General features: G+C 41.1%; 1 protein-coding gene across 1 annotated transcript; it reads left to right on the forward strand.

The window, feature by feature from the left end:
- The first annotated feature begins 284 nt into the window (after positions 1–284).
- tmem168a (transmembrane protein 168a) lies at positions 285–14,822 on the forward strand. The gene is made up of 6 exons (XM_034131436.1): positions 285–345; positions 1,292–2,258; positions 2,958–3,233; positions 7,592–7,734; positions 10,555–10,832; positions 13,261–14,822. The coding sequence occupies exons 2-6, from the start codon at positions 1,425–1,427 to the stop codon at positions 13,809–13,811; spliced, it is 2,082 nt and encodes a 693-aa protein (XP_033987327.1). The 5' UTR covers positions 285–345; positions 1,292–1,424; the 3' UTR covers positions 13,812–14,822.
- Positions 14,823–16,717: the final 1,895 nt, after the last annotated feature.

Here is a 16,717-nt window from a genome sequence, read left to right on the forward strand (position 1 = left end):
AAAATGTAGGTTTATGTATACTGAAAAGCCATGCCGCCTCTAGATTACTTTCTTATCACATGACATAAACAAAGCAGGAAATTGCAAACTACCTCATCAAAAGAAATAAGACATTACATTTTTCCTGCACTGATTTAGTGATTCACCAAGGTAATGCTTTTTGAATTTCTATTGCCTGATGTACAGTTAAGTTTAAGGAGATTTCTATACTTCAGATGTAGTGTATAGTACTGTACATTACAATGTTCCAAGCCTGAAAAGCGAACACCCGAGTATTTTGGCCCTCGCGAGATGCCGTACTCTGGAATCCGGAAGCAGAGCTGCTGTCATCTAAACAAACAACATGTAAGCAATATTTTGACGTTTAAGACATTATTTTTTAAAGTACTCTCTTTAACGTTTGTTCAAGGGCTTGCTGCTTGTTTTTTTGAAAGTCAGAGACACAGCATTAAAATGTGAAGACGCGAGTTTGCTAACCTAAAGCGAAAAGTGAGCAGGAAGGCTATGAGAGTTAGCAAACTTCTGACTGCCACATCGCCACAAACAGCAGGGCCGCCGGTCCTTTGGTGGATACTTACTGCTGCTTATCATTGCATTAACCGTATTAGTATTATTCATAATTGCCTAGTACTGCTTGTAGTAGTCAGTTGTGTCAAGTAACTAAGTAGATGTACTGTACTTAAGTACAATTGTGAGAGACTTGTACTTTACTTGAGTATCTCAATATGTTGCTGCTTTGTACTTCTACCCCACTATGTACAATTACATGATTTCCCTTTAAAATGTAGTGGAGTAGAAGTATAAGGTAGCAAACAAGTACAAGTACCTCCAAATTGTACTTACAGTAAGTACAGTACTTGAGTTTTAACTTTTTCTGCTATGTTGTACTTCTACTCCACTACAATTCAGAGGGTAATCTTGATCTCAAATGCATTTATTTATTACCTTTAGTTACTTTGCAAGTGCAGTACTTGAGTAAATGTACTTATTTACTTCACACCACTACAAATAAAATAACTTATCTCAACTGTTTGCTGCTAACCATATTTTTATTTATAAATGCCTTGTACTATTTGTAGTTGTATTATAAACTCTAGCTAATCACACTATAAGTTTTATATCCTCCTATTACGTTTTTAAGATTTACGAGTTGACTATAGAAGAGGAATGAGCTTTTTTAGTAATTCATCTCGACACGAGTCACCAACAAATGTGACGTATATACTGTAAGTTTGGATGGCTTGTCTATTTGATACTTATGAAGTAACACTGCTTTTGGATTTGTTCACAGGGGCTGATTTTGAAAGATGTCATCAAGAGGCTAGACTTTTTCTCTAGCCTTGCACACCCGTGCATGTCTAGAGAAGGTGACTGTTAGGAATTGACAGATTTTTAAGTTACGTTTTTTTTTTAAATTAGCCAACATGGCTCGTGACGAAGACGAAGAGGAGCTGACGGTCGATGCACCCAAGGAGGTGGACATGTTTACATCGGTGCGTTGCCTGGGTTACCTGTCCAGCTTCACCCTCCTGGTGGCGGTGTGCGTTGGCATGTACGTCCGCTGGGAGGTGACAGAAGAAGCGATGATCATGGTCATCTTCATCCTGGGCCTCGTCGTCCTGGGGATAGCCAGCATCCTCCATTACTACTTTGCCATGGAGAAAGCCAGTCTCAGCTTGTTCCATTTGTGGTTTGGCTTTTTGCTCGGCCTTCTGTGTTTCTTCAACAGCACCGCCTTGGATTCAAATGTCAAGGAACTGGTCGCCAACTATCTCCTTTTAGCCAGTGTAACCATGAAGACGATATGGGCTTTAACTGAGAGGATATGCAGCTCTATCCGGTACAAACCCACTTTGCTTACATCAAGTGAGTTCCTGGAGCTCCTGGGATTTGGCATTGCCAGCACTGCTATGCTTCTACATAAGTCAGTGGCTATAATAGGCATGGTGGTGGCCCTGGGGGCTCTCATTGTGGACCTGAGGATGAAATCTCTCCTGGCTTTGCCTAACCTGGTCAGTTTTGCCTTGGTTACGTCTCTGGTGTTTTTCAAAGCTTTAGACATCACTGCCAACCCTTACGCTCTAGGCTGCTACCTGGGCAGGCAGCTGTGTGAGCCCGTGCTGGACGTGTACTTCAGCGGGCTGGGGCCCAGTGACCGCTGGAGACCGGTGCTCTCCCTGGGGAGGGTCTGGAGGAGGCTGTCCCTGCTGCCTCTCAGTGTGACTGAGTTGGCCTTCTTCGTCCTGGCTGCCCTAAAGGTACACTCAGAATTGAAATGACATTTCAATGATGTGAGTCTTAAGGGCTTCTCACACTGAATCTTTTCTTACAATTGTAACCCTTATGTACGGTGGCTGGGAAGGGCAAACGAGAATTACAAAGTTTGAAACACTTTAACAGAGCTGGAGACAAATTTACATTTTATAAAACAAAATTAATTAGCAAAACACTTTTACTAAGGAAAAAACTATTTAACATTAACAAGATGCGAAACACTTTTACAAAGCTAGAGACAAGTTTACATTTTATAAAACAAAATTACATTTTATAAAACAAAAATGAGCAGCTTAGGTACTGTCGATCTTTCCACCAAAACAAACTTAAGTTTGAGTCAATCACGTCATGTCACTTCCTTTCCGGTTTGATTCTCTAGTTTGTAAAAGTGTTTTGGGACTTGTACATTTGTCTCAGTTCTCGTAAAAGTGTTTCGCATCTTGTTAATTTTGTATTGTTAATGTTATATTGTTTTGTCCTTGGTAAAAGTGTTTTGCTAATGTCATTTTGTTTTATAAAATGTAAATTTGTCTCAAGCTTTGTTAAAGTGTTTCACACTTTGTAATTCTCGTTTGCCCTTCTCAGCCACCGTACTTATGTAGCTGTTTTCCTGAATGGTGACACTTTTTTTGTAACAAATTGCAAGGCTGTGTTTAATGACATTTTTCTCTTGGCTTGCATAGCTTGGCCACTTGGAGCTCTGGTATTTGGTGATCCCTGGGTTCTGCCTCTTTGGCCTTTTCTGGTTCATCTGCCACATAATATTGCTGATGACACTATGGGGCTTCCACACCAAGCTGAGCGAGTGTCAGAAGGCCTGGCGGGCGCAGCGATCCAGTAGCCGGAGCCTCGACCAAGTCATGGCCTCCAGGGGCATCCGACACTTCTGCCTCATTTCAGAGCGGCTGGTGTTCTTCAGTATTCTGTCAACAATCATACTGGGAGCTGTGTCCTGGCAGGTAGGAACCACAAACTACCTCAAAGCATCTAAAGATACAAATAGATAGATAGATAGATAGATAGACAGATAGATAGATAGATGGATGGATAGATAGATAGATAGGTACTTTATTGAATCCCAAATTGGGAAATGTTTGCGTTGCAGCAGCATAAAAAACACAAGGCAATGTACATAAGAGAAATTAAGACACAAGAAATAAACAGTCCAAAAATATTTCAAATATGTGTGTCTTACTCAAGCATAGTGCTTATTAGAAGCCCAGAAACCTCTATGGTGCAAATCAGAATTTTATTAAAATCTCATTGATCATGGCGAGTGTCCTACTCTAATGTTCCTTCTTACAGCTATAAAACATAGAGTTCAATGACAAGGCCCCTTTAAACATTTCACACACCCATTTTTATAAACTCTCGAGGAGGATGCTACTGGCAGTTTGTAGTCTGTAGTTGCTCCCTGAGCAGAGGCACTTCTGCTATCATGCGCAGCCAATTTAATTAGCACTTTAATATCCCTATCTACTTGCATAAAGAGCAGCAATAACTTATTTAGCCTTATTAGACGTTTACCTTGGAGGAGTCTCATGGGCCTGACTCCTAATTTGAGAAGTGCACATTGTTGATGTCAGTTGCAAATGTGTCTGCAAATGCTGTCTTCCCTCGCAAATGAGAAAAGTAGTGTTTTGTTTTGTGTGATTTTACAGATTTATTTTGCCTTTGATGTTAAAATAAACACAAGTAAAAGCAATGTGGGTAAAATCTAATACTGTCTCAACAATAAATAGAGCCTGCTAAAACTACATTCAAAGAGGTGTTGATTCATCTCTATGCTAATGTGTGGTGTGGTACATTGGTTTTGCTGCATTCAATTCAGTTTGAAATAGAATACCCACCTAAAAACAGATTTGCCTTACATAATTATTATTATATAAACATTACGATTGACATTGTATATGTGGCGACTTCAGGAAACAAAACAAAAGTTGCTTAGAGGCTGAGGTCAGGCTTTGTTTGGCGCACTCAAAATGAATTGCTGAAATCGAAAAAGGCGGTGAACCAAATTGTATTACAAAGTGCACTGAACATTTTTATTAAAGGGGCCCTATTATTTTCATTTCATTTCAAACCTTTATTTATGCAGGTGAATCCCATTGAGATCTCTTTTTCAAGGGAGACTTGCTGCAAGTAGGTTCCACATGAAGACATAAAAACAGAACAACAACAAAAAGGACATCATACAGCAAAGTTACAGGGATTACAATTTACATACCTATCGACATGTACAGGTACCAACAGCATCCGATTGTATAGCATCCAACCGAGCTTTAAAAACATTTAGTGGCACCAAATTGCTCAGTTTCCATTCCTTTTGCAGACTATTCCAGGACAGTGGAGCTGCGCATCTAAAAGCTTTCTTCCCTAAGACAGTCCTAGCACTTGGCACATTTAATAAAACCACAGCATGCGATCTCAGGCAATAGCTACTTTCAGAGATCAGGGAGCAGATGTAAGATGGTAGTTTATCCAACATGGCTTTGTATATGAAAATGTACCAATGACTGAGCCTCCGTACAGTTAGTGAAGGCAAACCTGCCCTGGCATACAGGGTACAGTGATGAGTTAATACTTTACAGTTTGTCACAAATCTCAGCGCACTGTGATAGGCAGCATCTAACTTGATCAGGTAATGGGCAGGTGCATTCATATAGATCAGATCACCATAGTCCAGCACAGGTAAAAAGGTCACAGAGACTAGCCTTTTCCTGGCCTCAAGTGAGAAACAGGACTTCTTTCTGAAAAAGAAACCTAGCCTAACCCTCAGCTTTTTAAGCAGATTATTGACCTGAAGTTTAAAAGAGAGGCAATCATCAAGCCAGATACCAAGGTATTTATAGCAGGTAACCACTTCAAGTACCTGTCCTTGGGTAGTAACAATATCCAAAGTGGTCTCTGGTGTTTTTTTGGTTTTTGAAAAAAGCATTACCTTAGTTTTATCAACATTTAAAATAAGCTTAAGCTCAGAGAGCTGCGTCTGGATAATATTAAAAACACCTTATAGCTGGGTATCCCCTCTTCTCTGGTGTGTTATGTAGGTTTGTGTGCATGTCAATGGTCTGCAAAGGCTAAAATGCATTTACAAGTGATGATCGGCTAAATGCAGAAGAGAGCCTTTTTGCAATGATTTAGGAATCCACTCATCTACTCTCATAGGATCAAATCAAATCAAATCAAGTTTTATTTATATAGCACATTTAAAAGCGATTTTTGGTCGAGCCAAAGTGCTGTACATGTAATAAAAACATATTACTACAATCACAATAAACGACAATAAATTACAACAGATCTATATAAAAAACAAAATAAAAAAAAACATAAGGAAAAGTCAGGAGTCGTGCTCCGCTCTAACTAGAAGGCCAAAGAGAAGAAGTGTGTTTTTAGTGTAGATTTAAAAACCCCTAGGGTCTGGGCCGACCTCACATGGAGGGGCAGAGTGTTCCAGAGCCTAGGGCCAGCTGCTGCGAAGGCTCGGAGCCCTCGGGTTTTAAGCCTGGTCTTGGGCACTATCAGCAACAGCTGGTCAGCAGACCTTAAAGCTCTGGCTGGGGTGTAGCGCTGGAGGAGTTCAGCTATATAGGCCGGAGCCAGCCCATTTAGTGCTTTAAAAACAAATAAAAGGATTTTAAAATCAATTCTGAACCGAACTGGAAGCCAGTGTAGTGAGGCCAGAATAGGGGTGATGTGGTCACGCTTTTTGTGGCCAGTCAGCAAACGTGCAGCTGCGTTTTGGACTAGCTGCAGGCGTTTAATTGAGGCCTGGTCCATACCCACATACAGAGCATTACAATAGTCCAGTCTCAAGGTTACAAAGGCGTTAATAACCCTTTCTAAGTCATTAAAAGATAAATACGACTTGGTTTTGGCCAATAGTCTTATTTTAAAAAAGCAGGATTTGACTACGGTGCTGACCTGCTTGTCGAATTTAAAAGTGCTAGTGAAGGTCACTCCAAGGTTCATGACAGTCGGTGTCAGTCAGTAGGGGCTTGGACTGTGAGCCGTAGGGTCGCCGGTTCAAGTCCCCGACCAGACCTAAAAAATATGGAGTGTGGACTTCTACTTGGAGAGGTCCCAGTTCACCTCCTGCCCTGCCGTGGTGCCCTTGAGCAAGGCACCGGACATCCCCCTTCCCCCCCTCACTCCCATTGCTCCCCGGGCGCTGTACAATAGCTGCCCACTGCTCCTAGTACTAGACTCCTGGTACTAGGATGGGTTAAAAGCAGAGAACAAATTTCACTGTGTGTGTGCTGTGTGCTCTGCATGTGTGACCATTAAAGAGGGTTTCATCCCTCTCAATTCTATTCTATGACCGAGGGGAGGATGTTTTTTTTTTAGAGAGCCCAGAATATCAACCGGAGAGGCTGGAGGTTGGGGTCCAAAAAAGATGACCTCAGTCTTGCTCTCGTTTAGGTTGAGAAAGTTTTTGCTCAGCCAGGATTTTATCTTTGTTAAGCAGTCCATCAACTGCTGTAGTGAGTGAACCAGATAGGATCTACTACTGCAAACCAATTCTCTATCACTTCCTGTTTGCATCATATTGTTAGTTCCTCCTTTTTGAGCTTTCTCTGCTTACTATACTGCATCTGTTTGCAGGAGAACATCTAAGGGGACACAACTTCATAAAAGTTGAATAAATGACTGTAAAACACATTCTTCACCCCGGGCGGGGCGTACTGTAGGCAGTTCAATATATTCTGCAAACTCATGTGTGGCTCCACTTAACCATGCAGGTATTGATTTGTTCTTTTTACTCTCTAAGATATATCGCCATGCTATTAAATCAGAGTAGCTTTTTGAGGATTCTAAATTGCAATGCATACCATCACACTGAGTGACTCAAGGAATTGATTGCGGTTAAAGCCAGACAGTGTTTTATTGTACAAGACCTGCTTTACTTTTCTACATGGTAATATGCAGTTTGTATATGTGCAGGAATTGTGCTGTGTTTTGTATGGCTAGTTGATTTTTAAGCATTAAAATCTAGTGAAAATAAACTTAAAAGAAGATGACAAGATGAAATAATTGGTATTGTTTATTCATAGCAACCCAGAAAGTGCAGGCTAATAAACTGACTTTTTTTTTTTTTTAAATGGATCCTTGTGTTTTACTTTTGATCTGTGGTCATAAACTGCATTGTCTCTCCATTCCCATCATGTTTTCTCCCACAATAATAACACTGTCATTCCCGTATTGCATAACTGTCTTGCAAAAGTGTCACTGCCAATTAGCTGGGTCTGAATGCTTGGGTACAAACTGTAAGTGATGAATGACAGTAACTCTGATTCTGTTTTTCGCCTTTTTGCAGACTTCCAACGGCCTGTTCCTCAGCGCTCTGCTGGTGGTGCTTCCTCTGGAGTCTCTGACCCACGGCTTGTTCCACGAGCTGGGCAGCTGCCTAGGGGGAACCTGTGTTGGCTACGCTCTGGTCATACCGACTGCCTACTGCAGGTAATAAGAGAGAGGAGACACAGGATTATATAGAAGTCAGCAGACTTATACACTTAAAACTTAATTTACTTATCAAATTTGCTTGTTAAATGCAATCCATTATCTCTTAACTTTATACAAAAAGGCAAAAATTCCAACCAAAAAGCTGAAAAACATTAAAACCAATGACAATACAAGAAGAAAAATCATTATAAAAGTCAAATTTGTTTTGACATTTTTGCTAGATAAATGAAATAAACGTTCAATTATAAAACATGTTTTAAGTTATTTTCGGTAGATTAAGGCTGTAACAAACAATGATTGTAATTGTAAAGTAATCCGCTGTTTATTTATAATTTTGTAAGATACATTTTTGTCTTAAAAAATTAAATAAAATGTGGAAAAAACCTTTTGGAAATGTAAATACTTCAAGTCCAAAACACCCGAAAAATACAGGTAACTATTACATCAGACAAAATAGATCTTCATAAACAAGACAACACATATTTATACAGATGATGCGAATAAATATATTGCTTTTACTGGATCAAAATAATTTTCTGACAATCAACGTATAAATTCATTCATTAATTTTTCAGTCAAATGACTAAATAACCAATTGTATCAGGTGTACTTGAATGCTTCACATTTGTGTTAGGTCTGTATCTCAACTGTATGCCCTGTTGCTGCAGCTCAGCTAATCACAACACAGACTCTGCAGCAGCAAAACACATGTACACAACATCAACAAAGCACACACACTTTGCCCCACAACGAAGCCTTTCTTGGCATCACAGGCGCTGCTAAATATGATCACTCATTCCAACTCCCTCCTCGGTTAACACAAAACCAACTGGATAAATAGGCCAATAACTATGCATAAACATGCCGCTAATGTTCGGGCCCTTAAGGGATCATTGCAGTGCTCCCTCCGCAGCATACAAAGTTGTTCAGCTGGAGCAGTTAGCCATTAGCTGCTGCTGCTGCTGCGTGTAACCGTGCCCTCTCAGGCTGCCAGGCGATTTGTAGTGGTATCAATCGATCGAAATATGTAATCGAGTTAATCGCAGTAATATTCTGTGATTAATCATCATTAATGCATGATCAACTGGTATGAGAAATCAGAGGGTTTTTTACTTTATTATAACATGATATCTGTTTTTGGCATAGGTTCCTATACTTTGCTAAAACTTCGACAAAGCAGCAATACAGTACTGTACATTGTAGCTTGTGCTAATTCCTATGCTATCTCTACCTTTTCAATGCCAACTTGTTTTAAAGACTGTTTCCTAATGTTTCATTAAGTGTTTTGTCAGTATATTTGAAATGACTAGCTTTGCTATACGTTAGCTAGCTACTTTACAGTAGAGCTGAAATAATATCTGAAACACCTGTCGGCCATTGTTACAATTGGCGCTGGAATTATAGGAGGAAGTTAGGGTTAAACTTGTTAATGTAATGAATTTGCGTACATTTTTTTACACGTTAAGGTTTACAGATTTTCCACCGTTAACATACAAATAGCCCACGTTGTTTTGATGATGCGGATATGTCTCCTAATCCTAACCATACGACTGTCTTCGTTAGCCCCTCACATGTCTTGAAATCTGTCCATTCCATGATTTTCGACTGGTACATACATATATATATATATATAATCACTCACTTTCAGCATTCAGGGGGGATGCCTTCCTTAATGTTTAACTCTCCAGGTGATTTTGGATGCCGGCCCACATTCTATTGGAGCTGTAGACGCTCTGTATGCGAGGCCGAGTGTGCACGGTCCATAGGGAGGAGTGTGAGCATGATGAGAATGCAGCAGTGTATAATGGGCCGTTTGATGGCCGCAGATCATGTTTTCACGATGACAAGAGCCCCACAGGGAGATTAGAGGGATAGGGGTGAGAAGGGGAGATGCTCGGGGTAAAACGGGGAGGGTGAGACGACGGGGAGAAAGCACAAGGCCAGGGCTGAGGTTGTAAACAGTAAGGGTGGTGGGAAAAAAATAAAAAAGGTACAGACGCGGCAAGGGAGGGGTGGAGCAGGGAGAGCAGTGGAGAAAAGGACAGGATTAATTTTTTTTTTAAAGGATGAAAGAGAAAGTGTAACGGGGAAGATGTGGTCAGAATTCTCAAACTATTCGCCTTCCCTCCCTGGGGCGCCGTGAGATCTGAACAGATAAGATGGATTTAGGGGAGCGGGGAGCTTTAGAAGCCATGCAAAGGTTGCAACATGACCCGGAGTAGATATTTTTCAGTGGTCATTAACAGAAGTATTCACATCTTTACTTTAATATATGAAGAAAAATGCAATGTTTCCAAAAGGATACTCAACGGAAAGCTAGATTTTACTCCTGAAGGTGAGGTTGAAGGTGATTATGGGGTCACAGAGCATAATGTGATGCGATACGTTATGTAGATGTCTATGAGAGTGAAATATGGCATTACCATCCGTTTGGCCATGACTAACATCAAGTCCGGAGATAGAAATGAAATGTATGGCCGCACTGAGCAGCTGCTAGCCTTGACTTTGTGTGTGTGCCCCCTCTATGTTATCATCCCCTTGTTATTACCTGTCACACACACTTTCCTTTACACCATATTTAACCTTAATTCATGTCACCCTGCTCAATTGTGCCCCTCTTTTTTTCCATATTCTTGATTTTCTTTCATTATTTGGATTATTTTCTTTTACACCTCAAGCTATTTCCTTTTGCAGTGATCCACCTCATACTCTCATACTTGCGCCCCTTCTCTCTGCTCCTCAAAAGCCACCTCACTTGAGTCTCAGTAGATGAAAAAGCCGAATAAAATCCAAATGTTTTCTCTCATCTCCCTCCAGCGCTGATGGGCAGCCCACCCTCCTGCCCCCTGAGCAGGTGCAGCAGCTCAACATGCGCTCCACGGGGATGCTGAACAACGTGCAGCGCCTCTTCTCCCACCACATGATCCAGACGTTCGGTTGTGACTACTCCACCAGCGGGGTCACGCTGGAGGCCGTGCTGACCAAGCTGCGCAGCTTCCTGGAGCTCCGGACGGAAGACGGACCCCGCCATGACACCTATCTGATTTTCTACAGTGGGCACACGCACAAAGGCACTGGGTCTTGGGCTCTGGCTGGTAAGAGACACTTAATTTGATCAATGGGAAAATACTTGTCTTAACAGTTAAAGCCCCTCTTTTATTCATTTATTTCTGTGGATGTATAAAAAGCAATATTTAAAATCCTGCTGTTTACTTCCTGAACATAACTCACGCTTCTATTGGCTAGCGCTCCAACACAATGTAAGTGATAGGCTAAGGGGCGGGACATCTCCAAGCAGTTTACTATTCACAACAGAGCCGGCCAGTTAACCAATCAGAGCAAACTGGGCTCTGGTTTCAGACAGAGGGTGAAAAGAGGTGCTCCAGCACAGGCAGTATGAGACAAATAAAGAGCTTTTTGAACATTAAAGCATGGAGACATGTCACAGTAGAGGCACTACATACAAATCGAAACTTTAAAATGAGCAGAACATTTCCTTTGAATGTGTATTAGATTAGAGCGCGTACAGCCACAGGTTTCATGAGTTTATAAACACCCGCCATCCAAAAGATGTTGGCATGTTCTAGTGTTCCAAACTACATCTCATAAACTGCCTTAAACATTGACAGTTCAAGACATTTGATTACAATTTTATTTACATAGCCGAAAATCCCAAAACACATTTGTATCAGAAGTCTTTACAGATCAACAAACATGAATGACAATGTCAACAAATATATATAAATTGTCAAGATAGAATGTATAATACATAAAAATGCAATAAATATAGTCAATAGAATAAAATCATTGCAACAATTCTACTTTTGTTTAGTGAAAAGTATTATATAACCATTTTAAAAAAACCCATTCAGATGACTAACAGCTGTTGCGTTATTTTTCAGCAGGTTCATCTATGAAAGCGTCCCACAGGAGTCACTCAGTTGCCTAAAATTAAAATGTGCCACTGTCAATCATTACGATTGACAGTGACTTGGATATCAGTTTTATCTCTCCACATAAATAAGAATTGAAAATTACTGAAGACTTGACTCGGAGTTGAACACGACAAAAAGAAAACACAAAAGCTGTATTTACAGCTTCTCCTGCTGTCGGGTAGCATTAGGTGGATATTGTTTTCTCCCTCCAAACTGAATTGTCATTACAGTCTGATTTCCATTTCCTCTGCTCCCCTTCAATCAGAGTCTGATTTGCACAGATCAGACAAAGTAAGCCAAAAGAGTTACTTTGAAGGACTTGCCTCAGAAGTTAAGTTGCTGTAAGGTGGATTCTGTGAGAGTTTCAGACGCTCTGCTGTGACACGAGCGTGCCTTCAATAGAAATGAGAATCACAGCAGGTTAACACCGTGTCAGCTCCAGCGCCTCGGTTCAGAAATTACTTAACGCATTATCTCTGCGTGCCGCTGCAAACAAGGAAGATTACTGTGTCACCATGAAGGGATGTTTTCCATTTACACATTTTGAAAAGTGGGCTAGTTTTGACCTGAATTAAAATTGCCAACAGTCATAAAGTCATATGTCCACTACAGTTATAAAGACTTAGTGTGGAAGAGTCTAGTCCTAAATCATGCAGTGATTAGAAAAAGAGGTAGTTTGTCTTATTGTGTTTTTCAATATAATACATGCCCGTTTTAGTACTGCAACAACCGTGTGTCTAAATCAGCTTGTTGGTGATTTTTAGGCAAGTGAAAGGAGCCCAATTCCATATCCAAGTATTGTGGCTTGCAGTAGGAATGATTTTTTCCCTCTGCTCTTATTTACTAAATGATTATTTGAGGTGAAAAGGAAATCATTTGGTGCCTCGGCTCTGATCTTTGTACTTTAGATCTGCCAGGTGGATGTCTGTGCAGTCTGTGTGGTTGAGATGACAGCAGTTAGACAGACATATAGACACCCCTGCAGGTGACAGCTGACAGGTTTGATCCCTGCTAGGCCACTGTGTCCTGTAGAAATGTCCTTGAACAGGACACTCAACCAAAAGTGACTCAACTGTATAGCCACCTGTATATTTCTGTTTCCCCCTTTTTCAACTAAATTGAGTCAAGATCAAGTACTTTTGGTTCGGAGTTTGTTCAACTTGCAAACCTACCTATGAGGTGTTTCGGGGGGGGGGGATTTTAGCCTTTGCAGACCATTCATGCACAAAAACCTTTATAACACACTACAGGAAAGAGAAAACTTCAAAAACAATAATATTGCAAAAACATCGCAATTCCAATATCAATAAGTTATTTTTTCCAAATCATGAAGCCTTACTTTTAGCTTTGGAAAACATATAACACAGAAATGCAAATGAACCTGATACATGCCACAAGATATGTCATTTGAAAAAGCCCTTTTTAATATAAAAAATATAGGGCTATGTACTTTAAAGAAGTATTTATGATTCCTTCCACTGTCTTTGCATCCTACATTTCCTCCTTCTATGCTTCTGGGTGTTTCTTGCCTCTCCATCTCACTCTCTAACCTCCTCTCCATCTCACTCTCTAACCTCCTCTCCTGCAGGAGTTGAGAGCTTCCACCTGGGCCAGCTGCTGGAGTTGTGGAAGGAGAAGAACGCCGGCCACTGCTCCCGCCTCATCATCGTCTTGGACACTGAGAACTCCCTCCCCTGGGTGAAGGAGATACGCAGGATGGAGGGCGTCTACGTGGCCGCACAAGGTGCCGAGCTGGCCGTCACCAGGGTGGACCCCGAGGGTGGAGACATCCCCATCCTGGGAGACTTCACCTCCGAGTGGGTGGAGTTCAACTGCAACCCAGACAGCGACACCCAGTGGTCGGACAAGGGGAGGACCGTGATGGCGGCGTACGGCGTGTCCAAACGCTGGAGCGACTACACGCTTCACCTTCCCACAGGAAGTGACGTGGCCAAGCATTGGAAGACGCACTTTCCCAAGGTTACATATCCCATGGTGCACCTCTCCAACTGGTGCTGTGGCCTGAACCTGTTCTGGTTGTGTAGCGTGTGTCTGCGCTGCTTCAGGAGGTGTAAACTAGCCTGGTTCCCTCCAGCTGTTCTGGACACTGGGCAGGGCATCAAACTGGTGCACTCTTAATAATGAAGGAAAGTGACATTTACATTTTGACAGCTGGGTACGAGGTGTATATAAACAAAATAATCTCCTTTTATAGTATATAACAGGAGATATTATGTATCATGCTTGATTGCTGTAATGTCATTTTTTTGGTAAGATATGTCACAATTACAGTGGATAAAATCAAGTGAAGCGCATTACTATGGTTTCTTAATATATGGTATTTGGTAAAAGACCAAATTGGGTGTTTTTGTTAAAGGTTTATATTTTTTGGATATCATGCTTTTGAAAGTTGTTTCTGCCATTAATGCCTTACTATTGCTTTGGAAAAGTTACTGGTTGCCTTTTTTTGTATTTAGTGCCTTGAAAACGCACAGGAGATGGGTTGGGATCATCGTTAATGCCATGTAATGTTTAAATGTATGTATATATTCCTTCACCTTTTATATATGGAGCTCACAATCTTAACTTAAACTGTGTGAGCAGGGAGGGAGGGTCTCGGTGTCTTAAAGCCTTTCAGCTGGATAGATCAAAAACTGTGCGGCTGAACTCTGGTTACGGCAAGATCGAACCACAAGGCCAACCTGCCAATCTTCACTTTCACACAGGGTACACAATTAGCACCACCCACCAGATACATGTATTAAAGTGGCTGCTAGTTAAATTTTCAAGCCATTTTGCAAGCTGCTTTCAAATATTCCAGAAATGCATTTATTCCTGAATTGCAAAAGCGACAGATGCATCGGCTATGATACTTTATATAATACCTAGATACACTGACCCTGTATGGGGTGTTGTCCGGTTTATTTAAACAAATGAATTCAAGTTACTTGCTGTACAAACACGCACTACTAATATTTCTAGCTATTGTCCTTTCTACGCTGTGAAAAACCTTAAACTCTTGCTGCCTTAAAGTTTGTGTTTCTCTGAGGTCAAGTTGCCTTTTCCACACGTTACTTCCCCTTGTGCCTCGCTTGAGTTATACCTGACAATGTCAAAATAAAAATGGGAAAATAAACGGAGTAAACTTTGCTGTGTGCTGTTGTTGTGTGACAAATGTATGGAAGGAATAAAATGATACATAGGAGATAGATTACATGGATGTAATAGAATAAAAACCAAGTATAAAAAGGAGAAAGACAATCAGCCAGGCTCATTTATCATGGCTGGTTTTAAGACACTGAACAAACACAAACTCCGCTCTGTGCTAGCAGTGCCTGGCAAATATTAGGAGTGTGAGCTGAAGAGAAATGAGAGTGTACAGGGAAAATGAAACGATGGATGTCACAGTATCTCTGAAGGGGGATTTGTTCTCTGAGCTTTCACCCCAGTTAGTCCCGGTGCCGGGCTGGACATGTGTCCGAGGGGCTGCTGGGTATTTTACTGGTTGCAGGAAGCATGCCTGGTTCGTTATCTGAAAGGCACTGTTTGGCACAAAGCAAGGATTTGGAAGAGTTTTGGAAAGATGAAAGATGACATTTAAAGAAATCTTTCAACCATAACACGTAACGAGAAAAGCAGTGGAATATGAGTAACCTTTCACTATATTAACCTCTTGATTTAACTATAATTTAAACATAATTTATGTGTAATTGTTGCAACCTTGATATGCTTAGGTTACCTTAAAAAAAGTAAATTCATATTCTGGGAAAACACAGTAATACATATAAACATGTAGATTATGCTGAAATACATAAACATTTTAACTGTATATTAGCAACATTTTATCTGTATATTAGCATTTTTTTGGAACGGATTATTTGAAATGTCATCAGTGGGACAGAAACAGTCCTCCAATATTGGAATGACCCAAATATTAACACCATATGGCTTGTTTGAGCTATATTAGATGAGTGGCAATTAGCAGTCCCGGTGTTGTGGGAGGGCCAGGTAGGGACAGGCTACTTGTAATTAGCCCACATTTGGACCAATCGCTATTTAGAACACTGTACAAAAGCAAGTTTGTGTGCGTAACACTGCAGCCTATTCTGGAGTTCTTCTAAATTTGGATTCTGAAGCCTGCCTTTTCTGTTTTACACACAAATTGGACAGCGGGATATTATTAACATCAAACAGTGAGTAGACTATTTCCATATTAATGAAACCTTCCTATGTGGTGTCGCTGTGTAATGCGTACATTTATTTGCTGCTGTATTGGCCAAGTGTAGGGCCCAAGCAAAGTTCTTTGGTGTGATTTACTGGTGTTTGTGCCGCCACGCACACAATACTTGGTTGCTTGTATGTTGCTGTTTATTTATGCGTAATTTGGAGCGGCGTGCGTCTTTACGCAATGCTGTTGGCCATGCTGTTGAAATGGTATTTCATTTGTGCCGGTTTTGTGGGCCCGCCCATAAAAAAGGACATGCCCTCTCCGTCACGTCTTTTCTTTTCTGCATAGCCTGCACGCTGCGGACTAAAATCAGGGATTCGTGTATATGGCGGGAATATTAGATTATGGGACGGATTCATCTACTAAACTGGATTAGGTAATAAAAGACTCAGCCGCCTCTGAGGCCCGTGAGGATGTGCTGAGTCAGAGCCCGCCGCACACACTCACACACACATCAACTCGGATACATGCATAGATAGAGCCGCACACACCAATTCTCTGCTGCCTTTCTCTTCCCCCCCACTCCTTCTCTCCAGCTGAGACTCGTCTGTGGGTAATTACAGCCTGTCATGGGGCATTACCTTCTAATGCAGGCAAAGTGATGTGCCTGACGCTTGCCTGCAATTTATTTGGGAAAATAAATGTGCTTTTATAGCCCAAGTTGCTTCTTAGCAGAGGGATTGCAGCAGCACATTCATGATCTGTCCCTCTTTTTGTTGTTTATTCAAATCAACCTGAAGGCATAGTTTTGGACATTTTGTGTACTTTTCGAAATGCAATTTTAACTTCCTTAAACCATGTTTAAAGCCAGAGGTTT

The sequence above is a fragment of the Trematomus bernacchii genome, unplaced genomic scaffold (genome assembly GCF_902827165.1).
Source record: "Trematomus bernacchii unplaced genomic scaffold, fTreBer1.1, whole genome shotgun sequence".
Lineage (NCBI taxonomy): Eukaryota > Metazoa > Chordata > Actinopteri > Perciformes > Nototheniidae > Trematomus > Trematomus bernacchii.